We start from the raw sequence: 16158 nt of genomic DNA on the forward strand, positions 1-16158 counted from the left end.
AGGATACGGCATGTAGCCAGAGTTATTGGCTCTATAGTAGCAGCATTCCCGGCTGCCCAACATGGGCCCTTGCATTATCAAAATTTACAAAGAGCAAGGACTCATGCATTACGTCTTAATAGGGGGCATTATGACCGCAAAATGGAATTACCCACTGAAGCCAAATCAGAACTTCAGTGGTGGGTTGATAATATTTGGCACAGTCACAGTCCTATCGCCGTAACCAATCCTAACATATCCATTACAACGGATGCCAGTGCTTTAGGCTGGGGAGCTACTAACTCCATAGACAGCACGGGTGGCAGATGGACTAACTCAGAGGCATCGCTACTACAATCACTGGGCATTAACTTCTTGGAAATGCTCGCTGCCTTTTATGGGCTAAAAGCATATGCATCTGATATGCGGCACGTGCATGTTAGGATTATGATCGACAACACTACGGCGGTATCTTATATCCAGCACATGGGTGGCATAAAATCAGTATCATGCGACAAATTAACTGCTATAATCTGGCAATGGTGTGTCGAGAGACATATTTGGCTATCAGCTGCCTACTTCCCAGGCAAGCGAAATATAGTGGCGGACACCAGGTCACGAAAAATAAACGACGACACCAAATGGATGTTGGACCAATAATTATTTGCTAAAATTGTCAAGCAATATGGTACGCCAGATATAGATTTGTTTGCGTCTAGGTTAAATCACCAACTACCCATGTATGTGGCTTGGGAACCAGACCCAGAGGCAGCAGCGGTAGATGCCTTCACGCTGGATTGGGGAAATTTCTTTTTCTATGCTTTCCCTCCCTTCTGCCTCATCAGTCGGGTACTCCAGAAAATTCAGGCAGACTCAGCCTCTGGCATTCTGGTCGTGCCCGACTGGCCTACCCAACCATGGTTCCCAATGTTCCACGACATGGTGGTAGAGACACCTATGGTCCTTCATAACCACCCCCAATTATTGACTCACCCGGTAACTGGCATTAGCCATCCATGCCACCAAAAATTGAACCTCCTGGTTTCCAGATTTTGAACAGACCTTACCGGGGATTGGGGTTATCAGAGAGAACAATCACCACCATGTCGGCATCCCTGCGAGTTTCCACCAAAAAACAGTACCTGACCTACATCAGGAAATGGGAACAGTACTGTCTGGAAGCAGGGACATCCTACAAGACGGCTTCGATCTCGGATGTGCTGGAGTTCCTGGCCCACCTGCACCATGACCTCAAGATGAGCTACAGTGCCATCAATACGGCTCGGAGCGCACTGTCCGCATACCTCATGCCGATAGGACAGCATAGTGTGGGATCCCACCCTCTGGTCATCAAACTCCTTAAGGGGATCTTTAATACCAAACCCCCTACACCTAGATACACCCATATGTGGGATGTGAGTGTAGTTCTGACACACCTTCGAGGTTGGCCTCCGGTGGGATCCCTGAGCCTGGAACAGTCCACTTATAACACCCTTATGCTCATGGCGCTTGTCTCAGCTCAGAGGGTTCAGTCGCTGCATCAGCTAAATCTGAACTACATGGTGACCACCCCAGATACCATTACTTTCACCATGCCGGGGTTGGTAAAACAAAGCAGACCAGGTACATCCAACTCCCCGTTGATCTTCCGGGCATACCCTCCAGAACCTAGGCTGTGTGTGGTGACCCACCTTCATCATTATTTAGACACTACCCAAACTCTTAGAGGGAGAGAAAAAGCCTTATGGGTTAGCCACAAAAAGCCTTTTGGACGGGTTACCAGCCAGACTTTATCCAGATGGTTGAAACAGGTCCTTAACATGGCAGGGATTAACACAGATGTTTTTAAATCCCATTCAACCAGGGCAGCGTCCACCTCAGCGGCGGATAGGATGCAGGTTCCCCTAGACCACATCCTCAGAGCAGCGGGATGGTCAAGGGAATCGACATTCCAAAAATTCTACAGGGAACCGCTGATGGAACAGGACGTCTTTGCGGAAAGCATTTTAGAAACCGCAAAGTTATGATTTAAAAGCCCAGGGGAGCTATTTTTGTTGTAGTTAATAAACATTTCTTTTATAACTAAACAAACTTGTTGGTCTTTAGATACCACTTCCTCCCTCGATGATCTTTCGGCAGTGAGTGATATAACTGTTACACGGTTTGAAATCACAGACCTTTGAAGTCTTCACGTAGTCACTCACGTGACTCCGAAGTAAAATAGTAAGATTAAACGAGTACTTACCAGTACGAAGTTTGATCTGTATTTTATGAGGAGTTACGATGAGGGATTACGTGCCCTCCGCTCCCACCCTCATTATATAGATCAAATTCGGACTGATGTCTCGTTGGTCTCGTTTACTATCTTTACTTCAACTAGTGTCTATCTGTGATTCCACACCGCTGCTTGGAAGTATGCCGCGCCTGCGCGCTGGGTGGGTTCTTCACGTAATCCCTCATCGTAACTCCTCATAAAATACAGATCAAACTTCGTACTGGTAAGTACTCGTTTAATCTTACTATTATATTACATACATCACACTGCTCCCCCTTTAACTTGGAGGCAGGTAACACCATTTACATTATATACATCACAATGATGGTATGGCTTCATCATTGGCTTTTCTAATTTATCAGTAGATATTTGATTAACAGCAATGGTAGGATAGTTCCACTGATTCTCGTTTTCATTATTCCTTTTCAAGGAGCCATAGATAACCCATCCAAGTAGGGTTTTTGTAGCATATCTTTGCATCACTTGCATTTTGTAGCATATCCTTTTGTAGCATCACCTTGGCTCTTAACAACCTGTATAGGTTCCAATGCCTTCAAAACATTTGTTCCGATAAGTAGATCAACACTAGAATTTATTTCAGATATTTTGACATCCTTCAGGCAAGGCCATTGTTTCAAGTCTTCATGTCTTGGTATATTTGATGATCAACAGGCATGGTTCCATGTGTAAACACTTCAGATATTGGTATAAAATTATCTTCATCCAAACTGGATATCTCCATACTCGTAATGACTCCTGCTTTCTTTATCTTTAGGCATGGTACATAATTGACTTAGTCTGTTCTCCTGTGATGTTCAGCCTTCTCATCAGATTTTCTGTGCAAAAAGTAGTCGGACTTCCGTGATCCAGAAAAGCATATGTTTGCAACACTTTCTTCATCTTGCTGTTCCTTACCTGTATCGGTAAGATAGAAAAAAAACAAGCTTCAACCCCGGCCCCAATATGAGTAGTTACTTGAGGCGAGGTGATAGCAACTCGAGTAGTTGGCTTCTTCTTTTGTTCCGTTTGCTCCAATTCATCTTCTTCTATTTGCTCTGATAGCTCTTCATCTATTTGTTCCAGTTCTTCTTCTTCCCAATGCTCTGGTAGCTCTTCTTCAGTGTGACGTGCTTCAGGGTGATATAGCTTGCACATAACAAGTTATAGGACTATTACAGTCTCTCACCATATGTCCTTTTATTCAAACATCCAAAACAGATTCCCTCCTCTTTCAAGAAATCCATCTTTTCTTCATATTCTTTAATCTTGAATCTTCGACACCATCTTATGCTGTGACCAACTTCATCACATAGCAAACAAAGTACTATTTGCTTGCTAGTAAATACATTTCCTTTCATTCTGTCAGTCTTTTCCACAGGTCTGGTTGTGGTAGCAAAACTACTTCTCATAGGTTCTGATATTTCTTCAGTATTGGTAAAGGTAGAACCTTTGTTAGTTGCAATCGGTTTATAATCTTCAATAGTCCTGTAGTGTGGCTCTCACATGTACCGTACTTCCCTTTTTAAGAATTCCACCAGGTCTGGTAGCCTGGTTACTTGCTTCCTTTCATTCATTATTCCACCTGCTTCGTATCTCCACCTTTCTCTCAGTCTTTTGGGCAATCTGCTAATGATGATTCTAGTATTACTCGCAAGATTCATTTCCTCCATGTGGCCGAGATTTTTCATCGAGCTGCAAGTTTCATCAACCTCTCCGAAATATTGCATAATCACTCAATGCCTCCCCATCTTCTGGCTTGATTTCTTTCCTAGCATGGGCCTTCTCCATGTATGTTTTAGCAATCCTCTGTTCATCACCAAAATGCTCTTTAAATTATCTTCTCGCGTTTTTATAGCCATGGCTTTCTGGCTCATACTGACAACTTTCTACTTTTGTTTTGATCTCGCACTAATTTGCTGAGATGAAGTTTTATCCATCCTACTCTGTACCAATAGGTTTTCAAACCCAAGAAATCCAGTGGACCTCGATTGTGGAATTGATCCAACTGCTGACTCACTTGGAGTCGTTTTTTACTCTTGGTCCAGAGCCATCTTTGTGTCTAGTTTCAGTTGTTCCTTTCGTCGCCTCATCTCTTCTTCTTCTCGTCCAATCTCATGTTTCAACTTCAAGGCATCCGCTTCTATTGAGAGAGCGGCAAGGTCAGCTTTAACTCCCTATCGAGCAGAAGCCATTGATACTGAACTGGCTGTAGAACCAGATTTATGTCCTGATCCTCGTGTAGATACTTTCGAGATATTATCTCGTGGTGTAATTTCATCTTCCATTCTGGCACCTTGTTGCGTCACACGTCCAACTACTAAGCTCGTAAGTTGTGGCATAATTTCAGATAACCACTCCTCTGCCTTATCCACAAAACCATTAAATAACTTCACCCTGTCTTCCTCCCACTGGATGTGTCTTATTCGTTCTTCCCGAGACGGCTGTGAACACAGCAGCACATCCTGTTTCTTTCCAACCTCTTCACAGAGGTTCCATAGTTTGCTCATAATAAATTTCAGCTTAATCACGTTCTGTGCTGATTTAATTAGTTTCTTCTGTTTTCCAATTAATCTGGTAACCTGTTTCCATAATTTGTTTATCTTCTTCTTGTTTGCTTTCAGATAGGCAGCTTGTGAATTTTCGATACATGAGTTTTCTGTAGCTATCAAATGACTCGTTAACTTGTTCCCATATCAAGTTTTCCTCTTTCTCGGCTTCCTTCAGAGCTAGAACTTGGCCTTTCTCAGTGAGTATAAGTTGTCTCATTGGTCTTTCATCGCCACCTCGTGGTTCCTCAGGCATGGCTCTTCTGGCTCCATGATTTTAAAGAGGTCTTGGCAGATTGCCAAGTCTTTAATTTGAACGAACAGTCTTCTCTGAATTCTGTTCCTACTTTATGTAAACATTGAGTTGCTGTTTTGAAAACAATTTCATCAGAACAATAAAATACTGAGATTTTGATACATTTCTCCAACATCCATGGGCTTAAAGATGACGATAATTCAAAAGGAATGCGTATTATCAAGAGTTCAAACCAATCCAAGGCCGTACTGGCTGGAAACTCCAGACAGTAAAAAACACGTTCAGGCTCCTATTACGGAAGCCTTTTAAAATTAAAGCTTTGCAGCCTCAAAATTCAAAGAATAATAGTCGATTTTTACTCACAATTTCTGTGATGTTGTCTTTAGCTAAGTCTCGTTGCTGTCGATAGACTTCAAGGCCTTCTCTGGCCGAGATCTATTGTCTTCAGTTCATCGGCTGGACCTGGTATTGTCTTCAGTTCCTCGACTGGAACCAGTATTCTGGCCAAAACCTCTTTCGAGATCTTAGCCAATTCTTCTGTCCCACTCTCTGGGACTGGTATTCACCCCCCTGCCGGTAGGTTTCCTTTGACAATGTAGATGCAGATTTTTATATCGTTCAAGAGATTACTCCCTCAAGCCGTTAAATGGACTACATGGTTAAGGGGAATGTCTTTTTACGCATGCAAGCTCACCATCAGAGACCTTAAGAGCTTCTTCATAGATAAGTCTTCAAAAACGCAGTCCTTTGATGAATAAATTCTTTATTGTTGATGAAAGACAATAAGACACATCCAAACTTCTTCCGACTAGTTACGTTGCTCTTGCTCCAAACACACCTAAAAATATGTCATATATCCCACCCACACTATAACGGGCAGTCTAAAATTTAAAGACACATGCTATCATTAATGACACGCAAAACAAGCCAAATGGCCACTACACCAGCATCTGAGTTCCTTCCTTCAACATTGACTTTTCTTTGTTCCTCAGGTCATGGGCCTTTCTCACACGTTTTTGATGGAAATGTTATTCCTCAGACGAGGAAAGATAAATGGAAGGTAATGCAATCTGCAGTCTCCGTTTACGGGTGCGTGTTACGTGAAACGTGGCAATAGGGGCATGCAGTGATCCCATCTCCAGCGATGGTAGTAAAGAAAGCAAACTCAATACTAGCATTTATTTAAAGAGAGCTTGTATACAAAAACATGGATGTAATGCTGAGGCTCTATAAGGCACTGCTAAGGCTGCATTTTGAATATTGTGAGCAATTTTGGGCACCATATCTGAGGAAGGATGAGCTTGCTCTGGAGAGGGTCCAGAGGAGGTTTACAAGAATTATCCCAGTAATTAGTAGTTTAACCTATGATGAGCGTTTGTCAGCACAGGGCCTGTACTTGCTGGATTTTAGAAGAATGAGGGACCTCATTGAAACATACAGAATAGTGAAAGGCTTGGATAGAGTGGATGTGTATAGGTAGTTTCCACTAGTGGGAGAGTCTAAGATTAGAGGTCCAAGCCTCAGAATTAAAGGTGAGGAGAAATGTCTTTGGTCAGAGGGTGGTGAATCTGTAGAATTCTTTGCCGCAGAAGGCTGTGGGGGCCAAGTCAGTGGATATTTATAAGGCAGATAGATTCTTGATTAGTGCAGGTGTCAGAGGTTATGGGGAGAAGGCAGGAGAATGGGGTTTGGAGGGAGAGATACAGTAGATCAGCCATGATTGAATGGCGGTGGACTTGATGGGCCGAATGGCCTCGTTCTACGATCACACGACTTTTATGACATGATGGTGTCTTTGCGGAAGTTCAGTGAGCATTGGAGAATGATGCCAGGACTCCAGGGTCTGAACTATAGGGAGAGGTTGGGCTGGCTAGGACATTCCTTGGATTTTGTTCAGTGTTTTATCATAACATGTCACAATGTACAAGCATAGATGGTGCATTTTGGTCGTAGGCAAGTTGAGCTCAAGGGCCTGTTTCTGTGCTGTATGACTGACTAAAGCACTAGTTAAATGTTTATGTTACTTTGCATCCTCGATCAAGGGTCTTGATCGGTCTGAAGAAAGGTCCCGACCCAAAATGTTGTCTGTCCATTCCCTCCACACATGTTGCCTGAACCGCTGTTCCTCCAGTACTTTGCCTTAACTTTAATTGCTACTAATGTGCATTGAATGATGTTTCATTCCCTTCTCTGAATTGAGTTTCTAAACTAAACTTTAACTTGGTGCAGCATGAAGATGCTTCGTTGGCCATGTTTGACCACTTGATCGACACCAACGGACTAAAAGTTGTGCTATTGAGCTATGGCATGAAGTTACCAGAAGACGTGAACTTTATAAAAGAACTGATCCGAGGCCGACCAACAGAAGTTGATGACGGCTCTGAAGTGGTAAGTGATACAGTGGAGCAGTGGTAGAGTTGCTGCCTTGCAGCGCTAGAGACCCAGGTTCGATCCTGACTACAAGTGCAGTCTGTACGGAGTTTGTACGTTTTCCCTGTGAACTGTGTAGGCTTTCCCCCAGTGCTCCAGATTCCTCCCACACTCCAATGACATGCAGGTTTGTATGCTAATTGGATTGGTAAAATTGTAAATTGTCCCTAGTGTAGGATAGTGTTAGTGTGTGGGGATCGCTGGTTGGCGTGGATTCAATGGGCCAAAATGCCTGTATCATTGCTGTAGTTCCAAAAACTAAACTGATACTGTTGATCCAAGGGAGGGGAATAAAAAGTGGAAAATGTAACTAGTGCAACATTTTCTGTTTTACACTGGAGCAATGGTTCTTTATTTATCACGTTTAGTTTATTGTCATGTGTACCGAGGTACAGTGAAAAGCTTATGTTGCATGCTATCCAGTCAACGGAAAAATTATATATGATTACAATCGTCCACAGTGTGCAGATACATGATAAAGGGAATAAAGTTTAGTGCCAGATAAAGCCCAGTAAACTCCAATTAAAGATAGTCTCCATTGAGGTAGATGGAAGGTCAGGACTACTCTCTAGTAGTTAACTAGACTAAGTGGGACCCGTTGGGTCCCAGCATCACACGGGAGGGCTGTTCCCTAACGCAATATTCCACCTCGACCAATTCCAATACTGCTCGCCAGTGGGAGGGGGCTGTCTGTTGCGCTGGTATGGGTGTTGCGGGCTGAAGGTACTGGTTTCCAGAGGGCTAGTATAGACATTGTGGGCCATATGGATGCTTGGGCAGGCATCCAACTGTTGCAACGATTTTAAAAGCCAAGCCAAGGCAAACAATTGGGCTGCAGCCACCTGACAACCAGAATTCATCTTGTGAACACCAACTTGTTAATAAAGGCGAGGCAAACAATTGAGCTGCAGACGCCCGACAACCAAAATTCATTTTGTGAACACAAACTTGTTAAAAAGGGCTGCAGCTACTTTACAGCCGCATCGAGGGGACTCACCGTGGAGTAGACGTGCGTTCAGTGTTATTCGCAGCTCAGAGAGCCGTGACCTTTTCGCTTCCTGGTCTGGCAGAGACTGTGTGAGGCACGACACTTCCTGGTTTTATAGTCCCTTCCCCTGCCGCCAGTGAGGGCAGCAGAGAGAATGGGGAATTTTGTAAAAACATTAATATCCCTCTCATTTTTCATCGACGCAAAAAATCCTCCGCACTCATACGGCGGAGGGGGGCTCTGAGCGAGGTGGCCAAAAATGACGGCCGTAGGTGGCGGCGTTCTCACGGAAATTGCAGCAAAGTCGGCCAAAAGCAGTCAAGATCAGAGATTTAGTAATACAGGTGCACAACCTTTTATCCGAAGATCCAAATAACGAAAACCTCCGAATAGCGGACATTTTTTCAGTCCTTGAAGAAAGGTCCTTGAAAACGTTCACCGAGGGCGGCCCGCAGAGGTGACAGCGGAACCTCCGGTCGGTCCTCGAAGAAAGGGGAACTAAATCCCCATTCATAAAAGAGAAGGTGAGGGTATATTGCGCGGGAGGGTTAATAATTGACAATATGCTGCTGTCTGCCCGCTGAGTTAAAAAGTTCCCACGGTAGACTCATGATACATAGTGTATCGTGAGTCTTGCGTGGGAACTTTTTAACTCAGCGGGTAGGGAGCAGCAGATTGTCGCTCCCTTCAGTTTCACCCCACCTACACCCCTCTGCTTCCCGGCCATGTGTGTGACTCCTTCCCTCCCCTCTCCAGCTCCCCGCCCATTGCACCGGCGTGGGGGCTTTGCACTGTCTTCATGTCGGCGATGCCAGCATACAGTGCCAATCACCGGAGACGTCAGGACCAACGGGACACCGACCCCCAGGCCCACTGCAAGCACGGAGATACCAGAGACCCACAGCTAGCAGCAGCCCAGCCCCGTTCCAACTCCAGAGGAAAACGGCAAACTAGCGGGAGACATCAGGACCACCAGAAGCCGTTCCCCGATGGGCGACAAGTGGCAGTTCGCCCACAGCCCGAGCTGCGCCCCCTCATCGGGACACCGACCCCCAGGCCCACTGCAAGCACGGAGATCCCAGATCCGCAACTCCAGCCCAGCCCCGCTCCAACTCCAGAGGAACACGCTCCCTGTATGGGCAGAAGCTGATGGTGTGCAAGGTACGTCTTGTTCTTGGGGTCGCGCAGCTCGGGCTGTGGGCGAACTGCCACTTGTCGCCGTAGCGGCCCATCGGGGAGTGGATTCCTCTGGAGTTGGAGGGGGAGGGGGGTATTGTGCTGTTTGATCGCCCCCTGCTATCCCAGGGACATGGAGACAGGACGTTCACTGAGGGCGGCCCGCAGACAGCGGAACCTCTGGCCGGTCCTCGACGAAAGGGGAACTAAATCCCAATTTATAAAAGAGAAGGTGAGGGTACATTGCGCGGGAGAGTAGGAATCCCAAGACAAAGTTGAGTGAGCATTCACTGAGGGTGGCCCGCAGAGGTGACAGCGGAACCTCCGGTCGGTCCTGGAAGAAAGGGGAACTAAATCCCCTTCATAGAAGAGAAGTGGAGGGTATATTGCCCGGGAGGGTAGATCGCCTCCCTGGAAGAAACCGGACATTTTTTCCAGGATGTCGTCTGCACACCAAAGCTCACGTTTGGCGCCAAACGCACGTCGCCTCTGCTGCACACGGATATAAAAGTGTGAAAATGTCGCCTAAGGGCATGTAGCCCCGCTAGGGTGATATGAGTGCGAGAGGTGATTCAATGCTGCGGTCACATTTACAAATTCAGGATTTCATTCAACACATTGCATTTCATACAGACATTTATTCTGCAAGAAAAAACTACATTGAAGACTCAAACTCGCGACCGAGGAACTGCCGGGATCAAGGCGCAAACTCGCGACCTTGCGGATATGAGCCGAGCACTCTACCACTGGGTCAGCCATTAAAATCTACGCTAAAAAATTTCCATTCCGAAGGCCGACAAATTCCGAATTGCGAAAAGTGTCTGGTCCCAAGGCTGTCGGATAAAAGGTTGTGCACCTGTATACTAGACCAAGTGCAGACCCGTTGGGTCTGTTCTCCCAACGTGCGGTTGTGGGGGGGGAAGGCGGCATGCAGCGTCACACACACTAACTATCCCCCCCCCCCCCCCGCACTCGCGCTAATTACCTCCCTTGATATTATATTAATATATTAATTTGCTCCTTTTACCCCATAACCACCCTATCTACTGACACATAGCCCCCAACCTGCAGTCATATCTAGAGGGGGGGGGGGGGAGAGTTAGGTCAGAGAGAGAAGGGGCAGAGACAGAGACAGAGACACACAGAGAGGGGCAAGAGGGAGAGGGGGTGGAGTGGAGGAGAAGAGGGAGGGTGGGTGAGGGGGGAAAGGTGGGGGTGGAGGGGAGGGAGAGAGAGAGGATGAGAGTGAGGGGGAGAGAGGGGAGGGGGTGAGAGGGGGGGGAGGGGAGGGGGAGAGGTGAGGAGCAGGGAGGGGGAGGGGAGGGAAGGGGGTAGGGGGGTGTGGGAAGGGAGGGGGGTTTAGGGGAGGGACGGGGGGGAGGGGATGGAGGGAGGGGAGGAGGGGGGGAAAAGGAGGGGGGGAGAGAGAGGAGGGGGAGAGAGGGGAGGGGGGAGAGAGAGGAGAGGGGGGGGAGCTGAGAGGGGGGAGGGAGGGGAGGAGGGGGGGGAGCAGGGGAGGGGGAGGGGGGGTGGGGGGAGGGGGGGGGGGGGGGGGGGGGGGGGGGGGGGGGGGGGAGGGGGGGGGGGAGGGTGGGGCGGGGGGGGAGGGGGGGGGGGGGGGGGGGGGGGGGGGGGGGGGGGGGGGGGAGGAGGGAGAGGAGGGAGGGGAGGGGGGGAGGGGGGTGGGAAGGGTGGGGGGGGGTGAGGAGGGGGGGAGGAGGAGGGAGGGGGGAGGAGGGGGGGGGGAGGGGGGAGAGGAGAGGAGGGGGGTAGAAGAGAGGGGGGGGGAGGGGGGGAGAGAGGGGGGAGGGAAGGGCGGGGGGGAGAGGGGGGGGGAGAGTGGGGAGGGGGGGAGAGAGGAGAGGGGGGGAGAGGAGAGGGGGGAGGAGAGGGGGGAGGGAGGAGGAGAGGAGAGGGGGAGAGGGGAGAGGAGAGAGAGGGGGGAAGAGGGGGGGGAGAGGGGAGGGGGAGAGTAGGAGGGGGGGGAGAGGAGGTGGGGTGGGGGGGGGGGGGGGGGGGGGGGGGGAAGGAGAGGAAGGAGAGAGAGTGAGAGAGAATGCCTTTTTATTTCAACCCAAACCCCCCAAACAACCATTTGTAGGCAGTGCTTTTGTACTTTAACCATATTTTCATTTTCAAACCACATTAAGGGTACTTACTCACAGTAGTGTGGACATGTGTTCAGTGTTATTCACAGCTCAGAGAAACGTGACCCTCTGCCTTCCTCCATCTTGAAGAGACTGAATGAGGCACACCAATTCCTGGTTATATAGTCCCTGCCCCCCCCCCCCCCCCACCGGGGGCAGCAGGGGGAATGGGGAATTTTGTAAAATCATTAATATCTCTGTTATTTTTCATCGACTGGTAAAATCATCAGCACACAAGCGGCGGATGGGGGCTCTGAGCGAGGTGGCCAAAAATGACGGCCGTAGGTGGTGGCGTTCTCTCGGAAATCGCTGCACAGTCGCCCAAATCCGGTCAAGAAGAGACTTTTAGCAATATAGATAGATAAGATGGTTCAGTTGCCTGATAACAGCTGGGAACAAATGATCCCTGAATCTGGAGGTGTGCGTTTTTTGTACCTCTTGTATTTCTGTACCTTTTTTCTGATGGGAGAGGGGGAGAAAAGGGAATGAGATGGTGGTGGTGGTGTATGCTGGTGGCCTTGCCGAGGTAGCGTGAAATGTACTGTGGTACAGTGAAATTCATTTTTGTATATAGTTCAGTACGTATCACTATACATAAGCATTTAGATGCATCTTAGAAAAGAATCTCAGTCCCAGTTGGTCTAGGTGTAGAGCTCTTAACTTACCCATGAAGGCCCATTATCCTGGCAGTGTAGCAGGGTCAGCTGAGCCAAGTGTAGCCATTGGTGACCTCCTTTGCTCCGGTCTGCTGCAGGCTGTGCCCGGTCCAAAAGATAGCTTTATAATTGGAATTGATTTTTGTACCCTCGTTGCTTTTATTCATTCACATGATGCTGCTGTTGTTGCCAATGCTGGCTGGCACTATCGTTTGTCCTTGTTTGTCTCTGCACTTAGGGGACATTTATCGGTCAATCTCAGTGATGTACCTGGTTTCAAACATGGGTGATATGACAGATTCCCACCCAGAGTGTGTTTTGTTTTTATCAGCTAGCATCATCTGTTCCCTGTGTCTCCACTCTGTGTCTATCGCTAACACATGGCAGCACAGTGGCACAGCGGTACAATTCCTGCCTTACGGCCACAGAGACCCAGGCTTGATCCTGGCTAAGGGTGCTTTCTGTACATAGTTTGGACCTCTGAACTTTAATCGAGCTTCAATGGTATATCTTTGCATTGAATGTATCCTTTATCTGTGGATTTTCAGACGGCACAGTGGAGCAACGGTACTACAGTGAACTGCTGTTCTCAGCCCCCAGAGCCCCAGGTTCGTTTGTCTCTCGACAACGAAATGCATTTCGTTGTCTCTGTACTGTACACTGACAATGACAATTAAAATTGAATCTGAATCTGAGGTTCGATCTGACCTTGGGTGCTGCCTGTACAGACTTTGTACATTCTCCCTGTGACCACATGGGTTTTCTCCAGGTGCTCCGGCTTTCTCCCACACTCTAAAGACGTACAGGCTTGTAGGTTAATTGGCTTCATTTAAAATTGTAAAATGTCCCCAGCGTGTATGATAGTGCTAGTGTTTGAGCAGATTGCTGGTCGGTGTGGGCCGAAGGGCCTGTCTCCTTGCTGTATCTCTAAAGCCCAAAGTAAACTCTACTATCTCATCTTTCCAGTGTAGTATGGCCACTGGAAGATGTTATCGGGAGAAAGGATTTCTGTATGAAATCGTTGCCAATAAGCGGACTGGGATTGATGTCGATAAGTGGGATTACTTTGCCAGGTAAGTCTCTGTGTGATCTTGATTAGACGTTCCTCGATGCGTGACTTTTCTCAGTCAGAGCTTCCTGGAACATGGCAGCCATTTGTTTAAACAAATGGTTTTTTATTACCCCAAGTTCGCTGATGACACAACAGTGGTGGGTCTCATCAGTGACAATGATGAATCGGCGTACAAGATGGAGGTGGAGCTGCTCACAGGTTGGTGCAAATCCCACAACCTCATTCTTAACGTAGGAAAAACTAAGGAGATGGTGGTTGACTTCAGGAGGGCGGGGAAACAACACCATACACCTCTGCACATCGACGGAGCTGATGTGGAAAGGGTCAGCAGCATGAAGTTCCTAGGACTACATCTGTCTGATGACCTGACGTCCACGGCCAACACCACAGCTCTGGTCAAGAGAGCCCAGCAGCGACTACACCCTGTCCGAATACTACGCAAAGCAGGCCTCCCCACTACACACCTACGGACTTTTTATAGGGGGACTGTCGAGAGCACATTGACCTACGGCATCACTTCCTGGTTCGGGAGCTGCAAGGCGTACGAACGGCACCAACTAGACAGGATAGTGAAGACCGCCAGCAGGATTATTGGTGCTCCACTCCCCTTCCTGCTGGACATATACAGGAAGAGATGTATCAGCAGAGCCATCTCCATCATCAAAGACCCTTACCACCCATCGCATGACATTTTCTCCATCCTGCCATCTGGGAAGAAGTACAGGAGCATTAGCTGCAAAACCAGCAGGATGCTCCTCAGCTTCTTCCCACAGGCTATAAGACTGCTAAATGGACTTTGCCCCCTGCCAAGTATCGCGCACAAACCCCCAACCTGGACACACTGCAGCAGAGCCACTGTTGTGCCGCTGCCGGTCAGAACGCCTGTTGAATGTTTAGTAGAGTGTTAAATTTGTTCATGATACATGTATTTTTTATTTCTATTTATTTTTCATGCACACTGAATGGACACTGGTTGAGCAACGTTTTTTTGTTTCCTCTGGGTATGCGGATACTCAGGAAATGACAATAAAGATATACAATACAATACAATACAATGTACCAAGGTACACGCAATCCCTGCTTAAGTACAGAATGCATGGAAATGGCACAGAGTCCAGTGACTACTACAAACCCACTGAGTCCCATAGCTATCTGGACTACACTTATTCCCACCCTGCTTCCTGTAAGGACTCTATCCCCTACTCCCAATTCCTCCGTCTACGCCGCATCTGCACCCAGGATGAGGTGTTCCAAACCAGGGCACCAGGGCATCCCTTTCTTTAGGGAACGGGAGTTCCCCTCTTCGACTATAGATGAGGCTCTCACCAGGGTCTCTTCTATATCCCGTAGCTCTGCTCTCACTCCCCATTCCCCCACTCGTAAAAGGACAGAGTCCCCCTTGTCCTCACCTTCCACCCTACCAGCCGTCATATACAACAGATAATACTCCGACATTTTCGCCACCTCCAATGGGATCCCAACACTGGCCACATCTTCCCATCTCCTCCCCTTTCGGCTTTCCACAGAGACCGCTCCCTCCGTAACTCCCTGGTCAATTCGTCCCTTCCCACCTAAACCACCCACTCCCCTGGTACTTTCCCTTGCAACCGCAGGAAATACTACACTTGTCGCTTTACCTCCCCCCTCCAATCCATCGAAGGACCCAAGCAGTTTTTCCAGGTGAGGCAGAGGTTCACCTGCACCTCCTCCAACCTCATCTATTGCATCCGCTGCTCGAGGTGTCAACTGCTCTACATCGGTGAGACCAAGCGTAGACTTGGCGATCGCTTCGCCCAACACCTCCGCACAGTCCACATTAACCAACCCGATCTCCCGGTGGCTCAGCATTTCAACTACCCCTCCCATTCCATATTCAACCTTTTTGTCCTGGGCCTCCTACATGGCCAGAGTGAGTCCCACCGCAAATTGGAGGTGCAACACCTCATATTTCACTTGTGTGGTTTACACCCCAGCGATATGAACATTGACTTCTCCAATTTCAGGTAGTCCTTGCTTTCTCCCTCCTTCCCCTCCCCTTCCCAGCTCTGCCACAGCCCACTGTCTCCACCTCTTCCTTTCTTCTTCCCCCCGCCCCCCCCCCTTCATATCACTGAAGAAGGGTCTCGACCCAAAACGTCACCTATTCCTTCACTGCATAGATGCTGCCTCACCCGCTGAGTTTCTCCAGCATTTTTGTCCAACTTCGATTTTACCAGCATATGCAGTTCTTTCTTATACACAGAGTCCATATGCAATAGTCGCCAGGTTTTGGCACCACTTTCAAGGTCCCAGCTGCAGATGGCCATAAAGGCCCCTTGCCTCCATTCCATCATCTGTGAACCATTGCCCCTCTCCTCGCCCGGACACCTGGAGCTTTCGTGCCCCGTGGCTGCCTCTCGCAGTCGACCTCGAGGGGGCGGAAGGTAAGAACCTCCGATTCTTACTGTCCCTATGTCCAGGATCCACTGCCTTTGTCGACTCCCTCCAATTCCCAGTTCTCCGGGGCGAGCATGAGACGAGCCTCAGACAAAGCTCCCACTACAGGTGGGTTCCGGGTTACACCGCGGGCATGCCAGGCTTGCAGTCAGGGTGTAGCCACAGATTGCTGGGACCGTCTGCCGCGTGCGGCTCGC

The 16158-nt window shown here is 48.4% G+C and overlaps 1 protein-coding gene across 2 annotated transcripts in view; it reads left to right on the plus strand.

The window, feature by feature from the left end:
- Window positions 1-16158, plus strand: part of LOC129707306 (deoxynucleoside triphosphate triphosphohydrolase SAMHD1-like) — a 58368-nt gene that overhangs the window by 20857 nt on the left and 21353 nt on the right. For both annotated transcript variants that reach the window (XM_055652243.1, XM_055652245.1), the window contains exons 5-7: window positions 6049-6116; window positions 7286-7444; window positions 13420-13526. In XM_055652243.1, coding sequence (XP_055508218.1) covers window positions 6049-6116; window positions 7286-7444; window positions 13420-13526 — 334 coding nt within the window. The remainder of the gene's footprint in view (window positions 1-6048; window positions 6117-7285; window positions 7445-13419; window positions 13527-16158) is intronic.

This window comes from Leucoraja erinacea, chromosome 21 (genome assembly GCF_028641065.1).
Source record: "Leucoraja erinacea ecotype New England chromosome 21, Leri_hhj_1, whole genome shotgun sequence".
Lineage (NCBI taxonomy): Eukaryota > Metazoa > Chordata > Chondrichthyes > Rajiformes > Rajidae > Leucoraja > Leucoraja erinaceus.